At 32.8% G+C, this 6,726-nt stretch overlaps 1 protein-coding gene across 1 annotated transcript; it reads right to left on the reverse strand.

Moving 5' to 3' along the window:
* On the reverse strand, positions 1,601-4,394 carry LOC107632307 (CASP-like protein 4A3). Its single transcript, XM_016336006.2, has 3 exons — positions 3,469-4,394; positions 2,334-2,466; positions 1,601-2,064 (listed from the first exon to the last, which is right to left on the reverse strand). The coding sequence occupies exons 1-3, from the start codon at positions 4,005-4,007 to the stop codon at positions 1,867-1,869; spliced, it is 870 nt and encodes a 289-aa protein (XP_016191492.1). The 5' UTR covers positions 4,008-4,394; the 3' UTR covers positions 1,601-1,866.

Here is a 6,726-nt window from a genome sequence, read left to right on the forward strand (position 1 = left end):
ATATATATATATATATATATGAAATTACTATATTTTCTATGCTTCATGTATTATCTGTTTAACAATTTGCTATTCCATTATATCTATCTAACACACAATCTCGACTAGAGCTATAGACTCATATGTATATATTTAATATAAGATCTAAAGTCTCTAAAAAAAGCTGTGAAGTAGTGCCTGGCGACTAACATTAGTCATGACGTGCTAGAAGTTGGGTCATTACATGTTACATGTAATGAAGGGTGATGCTTGATTACCCAAGCATCTATTTTCACCCATTTTTAGTATCCACTTCTCTAATTGATTCTCTAATCCAATCAACCTATCCTCTAGCTTTTTAACTTTGTCATCCACCGAATCACTCTTGCCTTCAAATCGATTCTTCTTTTGCATTAATACTGCTTTTGAGATTGTCTTTATAGCATCCTCATTAAATAAAGAAATATAATCATCTAGCCACGCAAAGAATGAACAATGAGTTTCTACAATTTACTATTCGAATTAAGCTTGTGAGACTAATAGTGAATACAGAATTCAACCAACCAACGTATTATTAAACATATCATACCTTCAAGTAAGGGCAACGAAAGAATAACTTATCTGGGTTGTTTTCGATCCAAGACATAAATAGAATGACATGAGACCCGCAATAGCACTTTAGAGAGACCCATCTCTTCTTCCTTCGATCTCGAACACTCTCGTTCATGCTACAAGTCAAATTTTCACCTTCGATTCACAGGTTTAATAATAACCAACGTTTTTCACTTTCAATTATGGTGCCCTAGGATTTGTCTATGATTTCAAAGATGAGTGAGTATGGAAAGATTGGGACTACAACGAATCATCCAAATTAGGTTTGGTTAAGTGGATTTGAGAAATGACATCGTTTTTTCAAAGAATATAGGAGATACATCAATTTTGTACATTCCTCTTAAATCAACATGGCACTTAACTCTGACTAAATGTCCACATCAGCGTTGTTAACTAATATATGGATTGCATTGGGTATGTATTCTATTTTTAAATTTTAAAAATTATTTTACTAAATACAATTATTATTAGTTATACTTACTAAAAGTTATTTTTAATTTAATTTGCTTAATATAGATACAATAATTTTTAAAAAATTATCTTTTAAAAGTTTGATTTTTATAAGTTAGCTTAAAAAAAAAGTAAAAGCTTTAGTCATATCCTTCATGATGACAACTTACATTTTTTTTTTTCCTTTATGCTCAAGTGTAATGGCCATTAAAATTAATGCATCAACAAAGTCAGTTGTACCAGTAAATCATTATGTTGAATTCTGAGTTTCATAGAGCTATTTTTATTTTAGGACCTAGATTGTTCCATACATCTCTAATATTATAGGAACTTGGGTATTGACATAATGCTTAAATGCTATGACAATGTGGATTGCGTAATAAAAGTATAATATGTATAGGGTTATGGAAGAAGGGTCATTATTATTTTTTCATTCATATATTTGTTTTATTGTGTATTCCAGGTGTTTATGAGAACAGGATAAAAAAATAAATTCTGATCTCATTTATAAGGTCTAACTACCTCTAACTAGTAATTAGCGACAAGAAATAGCTAAGTATTGTGTAAAACTATTTTCATTTAAAATATTGAAATTAAAAATTGTATTTCAAAGTTATACAAAATTCTTTCTCCACCCTGCGAATCGTAAGATGAAATACCATGCAAGTTTATGTATACAAGTCTGTCTGTACAGTAAAAGAAATAAAATCACGGGCAATGACATTTTCTTGATTGCATTAATAGACATCAGAAGAAAAAGAATTTAAAAAGAGGACTCATATAGACAGACAGTTTGTATGTGTATGAGGTTTAAAATGTTGGTTGCTAAGGAACAGGATAGAGAGTGAAGAGGTTGTAACCAGAGATGAGTGAACTAATGGAAAATGCAATGAATGCTAGGAAGGAGAAAGCAACTGAGGCACTCGCCATCTCCGTGAACTCATCTCTTCCCCAGTTCGATTGCCAGTCATCTACCCGGGTAGCTGCCGATGATGATGCAGACATCAAGAGATATGCCAGAACCTGTCATTCAATTTCATTTATCGTGCGCCAAGGCATGCACACAAAAAAAAAAAATTGTTAAAGTTTTCCACAACTCAGTCTGTTATTCAATTACAAAAGAAAATTCAAGATTCATTCAATTGAACAAGGCATGAATTAGTTTAAGATAGATGAATTATAATTGCTTTCAACATGGTTATCGTTTCTTTTTCTTGTCATCTCTTGGACTCAGATCTGAAAAGCATAAATTGAAATGAAGCTTAAAAGTTGAATTGGTTTCTTTAACTAACCTGATCCATGAAGAAATCAAAGTGAGGGCGGAAATGGTGAACGAGTAATTGTTTGCCAGAGAACTGGGTGGCAAGATCACATGCTTGAAATGCAGCATAAACAAATGCTATAACGTTCATTGATAAACAATACCTGCGCCCATATCACCCAACAGTAATTTGGTAAAATTAAATGCCAAACAGAAAAAAAAAAAAAAAAAAAAAAAAAAAAAAAAAAAGAAAAAAAAAAGTAGTAGTACTCGCATTATTCAGGTACGGATTTTCCATGTTCAAAAAATTGCAATTAAGTGTAGCTTCAAAAGCAATTCAAAACATCGTCCTGCCAAATTCAACGGCATTTCAACGAAATTATGGCCTTTGACATTGATCTGACCCAAACCAAAAAGTTGCACATTTTTCATCCACTAAAGCAACTCTAATAAGTGATTACTTGTTTATAAATTATCATAAACAGAAAAAGTATAAAGAACTGCGATTGAATTAAACAAGTTTCACGGCAGAAGCAAATTAATTTAAATATACCCCATTCTTAAATATAAATGCAAAAAATAGTAATAAAGAAATCTTAATAACGTACATATAAGATAGAATTATATTACCTTTAAACAAATATACATGCGTAATTAATGTTATTTAATCATTATAATTACAATTAAATTAAGGATGCTATTAAAAAATTAATAGTATTATCTAAAATACATTTATAGTATTAATGTTTATTTTAAAAATTCGTTATTTCCTTTANGAAAAGATTAAATTTAAATTTGATTACAAAAATAATTTGTTCAATTCGCATTTTTTAAATTGGATTAACAAAATTTATATGAGTATAACGCTCTTGAGCTAAAAAAGTCACACATGTAATGACATATCACAAATAATGAAAATGCATTTTTCATTAGCAAATACTACTTAAAAGAAAATAAAAATAAAGATAGAAAGAAGTGACTGAGTATTCGATATCTTCGATAATAGTTAAAATATTAAACAATTTAGTAAAATATGTTCATACATGCATATTGAAGACATTGTATATGGTGAGTACTGATGACTAGTATTGATCGAGCTACTATATTGCAAATAATATAATATTTGCTAAAAAAATAAAATAGAAAACGAAAGAAGAAATTAAAACCTGTATTCCTTGTAGCGATAAAAGGAGTCACCACTCCAACCTTGAGTCTTATCGGCCGCCATAACCGAAAACGAAATCAAACACAGAACCACCTCGCTCACCCGGAACCCTAGTGCCGCCGTCCTCATTATCTTCTCCCTATTCATCGCCGGCGCCGTCCTGCTTCTCCCCCTCCCTCCGCCTTCTCTGCCTCGTCCTCCATGACCGGCGCTCAGATTCGTCGGCGCAGGCTGAGGCTCCTGCCTCACAGCGCGGTTGATTACCACCACCGGCGGTGCATTCTCCGGAGTCGGGCTCTGGCGATCGGAATCGTGCAAGGGAGATTGGTGCGCCGGACTTCCGACGACCACGATTGCCCTGGAGTTGTCACGGTGTTGACTTTCCGGTGAGTTTTCTGGCGAGTGAAACCGCTGTGGCGGAGATTCGGACTCGTTAGGATCGCCGCCATCGGAGAGAGGAGAGGATCGTATTCGGAATGGTGAGTGAGGCGAGTCGAAATGAGTCGTCGACTCGGGTTCTTTCAACACCGACTTTTTCATTTTTTCTTTTTTAAAAAGAAAAATCGCAGAGTGCACTGCGTTTTACGTGGAATCGAATTTCGTAGCCTCGGCGGGTTTTAAAGGCGGGGAAAAGAGGAATAAAGAGGAAGAAGGCGTTTGAGTGGTGGGAAATGGGAGAGAAAGTTGAAAGGAAAAAAAGTGTAGTAGTAAGGAGGAGTAGAGTGGTATTCTCTAGGTTCTGTAATTTTCAGCGTAGGATCTTGCCACGTGGGCTTCGATCTGAAAAAGCCCATTGTTTTCAGTACACAGTCAACCAATAAGAGAGCGACACGTAAGCAGGGCATGTGGGTGAGATGGGTTTGATTCTTGGAGTGCAGGTAGGAAAAAGGTTTGGGTTCCGCATGGGATTCAAAACTCCACTGAGAGTCAAGTGTTTCCTCCTTCCGATTCTTTCTGTTCCTAACTTCGACTTCACTGTCATACTTGCACTTCTGGAAACTTAGCAAACTTAGCTTAGCTTTTCTTATTATTAAGTAAAGGAGCTTCATTATTGATTTTTGTTCCCAAACTGCTTTTTCGTTTGTCATATGTTAATGTAACTTGTAAAGCCAGGGTTGCATCACTACTCACTTATAATGTTGTTTGTACTCATATTTTTTTTAATATTGAATTAAGTTTATTCTATTATTACACTAAGCATGCAAAATTTGAAACATCATGATAATAACTCAAAAATAATAAATTTGATAATCAAATGCTCTATTAGTATATATATATTGTTAGTACAAAATTCTGACAAATTATATGATTCGACCATGATGAAGCAAATGACGTCTACATCATGCATGATATGAGTCGAGTCGAAATTGGCTTGGATTGAATTTTATTAACAACACATGAGTTAATTCGATGGCACATGATAAATAAGGAATGTGGAGGTAAAAGCTTAGGGATCACCCTAAAAAAAAAAGACGTCGAGTTTTTAACTTGGCAAATAAGGTACTTCATAGTAGTTAAGACAAGGTCGTGGATTATGAGAATCCAAAAAAAAGAAAAGCTAGATCCTGGGATAGAGAGAAATATTTAGCTAACATCATTGTCTATAAATAAGGGAAACTTAAAAGACTTAGGAACTTCAAGAAAAATATTTAAAAATTACTCTAAAATTTTGCAATTTCTAAGTTATACTAACATCAAGAAGAATCATGGAGTACAAGTGCATATAAGTGTCTTAAGTCAATTTTCAATATATTTTACTGACTTCTTTTCTTCAAGTATTTTACCTTCTTTAAATTCTAGTTTGTTTTCTTTTTTATTTATTTAATTTAATTTCTCATTTACATTCGTATTCCAAATTATTCACATTATTTTTACAAGTTATATCAAATACTTCATATATTTTATACAAGTAATTTTTGATACACTGAGTAAATTCTGAATCGAATTTCTTCTTTTAAGAGGAATCGTATCTACTCCCCAAATTGAGATCTTGATACAAGTTTGAGTCGACGACACTTATTGAGACTAACGAAAATTAAGCAAAACAAATACAATGTACCATTTATTTATAGATGATGAACAAATAAAAAATAATCAAATAATAAATATCTAATATTTTATTATTAATAGCAATATCAATCATAGTCAATCTAATTAATATTCAAATATCGTAATGAAAGTTTTCAATGACTTAAAGAAGGGAGTTGAATTTATGGCCTATTTTTGCTTCTTTTTTAAACTTTAAAACCAAAAACATATTCTGTTGTGTCTACAATATGGATTATGCAGGAGATAATTTAATATTGTCTCATAACGAATATAACAAAAATAGAACATAGAAGAAAGAAGTACACAACCATGTATTATGGTTCAATCATCTTGTGCAATGTGCTTTACGTCCAATCTCCATCACAACAATAGTAAAATTCTCACTATCTTTTCAAATATTACAAACAATAATTCCCTAGAATTCTTCTTAATCTTATACGAGACAAACCAAATTTCTAACCAAGCTTGATTTGGCTAGATTCATTCCCTGAATTCTCAACACTAAGTGTCTACTCAACTTAGTAAGAAAACCTCTTAGATTCAAGAAATAAAATAGAAAATTATTGCAAAAGAGATTAACATAATTTTTTAATTTTCTCTAAGCAAACTCTCTTTACTTTTTCTCTCAATGGCTTTTTCTAAATCCTCACATTTATGCCTTTTTTTCATTGAATGAAAAAAAAAGATAAAATTGAAGAATTAGAAATATTTTTATCATTCAATATCCTAGAAGGGAACCCACATTAGAAGTAAAATTCCCAATTGTTTTTGCCATCGGAAGCTGCGAGACCAATGAGAAATTTTGTAAATGCATGACCTCTCTTTATCACCGCCACCCTTCAATGTTATGGGTTTGGCAACAGTAGTACCAATATCTGCTATTTTTTCAGTTGGTGCTTGGGATGAAATAAAATATTATTCGTGGACCGATAGCCTCAAGTGCTGATTTCTTCCTTTTGGTATTAAAGCGGCTCATTCTTTTTGGTTCACGACTCATCTAAAATTACTTTCCTTCTAGCTTGACTTATTCCATTAGGTATGTGGCTTTGTTGTAAGCGGACCTACCAATCATCCTCTCCCCCTTTTTCTAAGGGGAAGTGTAGGCATCAGAGAAGTCCTGCGCAGTGCTTGCCTTTCTACCTCTCTCTGTAGTGTATTCATCCCATCTTTTGTTTATGTTCATCTTTCCATTCTCTTGGGCTCCCAAAGA

Source organism: Arachis ipaensis, chromosome B01 (assembly GCF_000816755.2).
Source record: "Arachis ipaensis cultivar K30076 chromosome B01, Araip1.1, whole genome shotgun sequence".
In the NCBI taxonomy this organism is placed as follows: Eukaryota; Viridiplantae; Streptophyta; class Magnoliopsida; order Fabales; family Fabaceae; genus Arachis; species Arachis ipaensis.

Excerpts from the sequence above, each read along its gene's own strand:
- LOC107632307 (XM_016336006.2), bottom strand. The coding sequence starts at position 4,007 with ATGAAAAAGTCGGTGTTGAAAGAACCCGAGTCGACGACTCATTTCGAC. Across the intron at positions 2,467-3,468 it reads TATCGCTACAAGGAATACAG|GTATTGTTTATCAATGAACG; the intron begins GTTTTAATTTCT and ends ATATGGGCGCAG. Across the intron at positions 2,065-2,333 it reads TTGATTTCTTCATGGATCAG|GTTCTGGCATATCTCTTGAT; the intron begins GTTAGTTAAAGA and ends ATTGAATGACAG.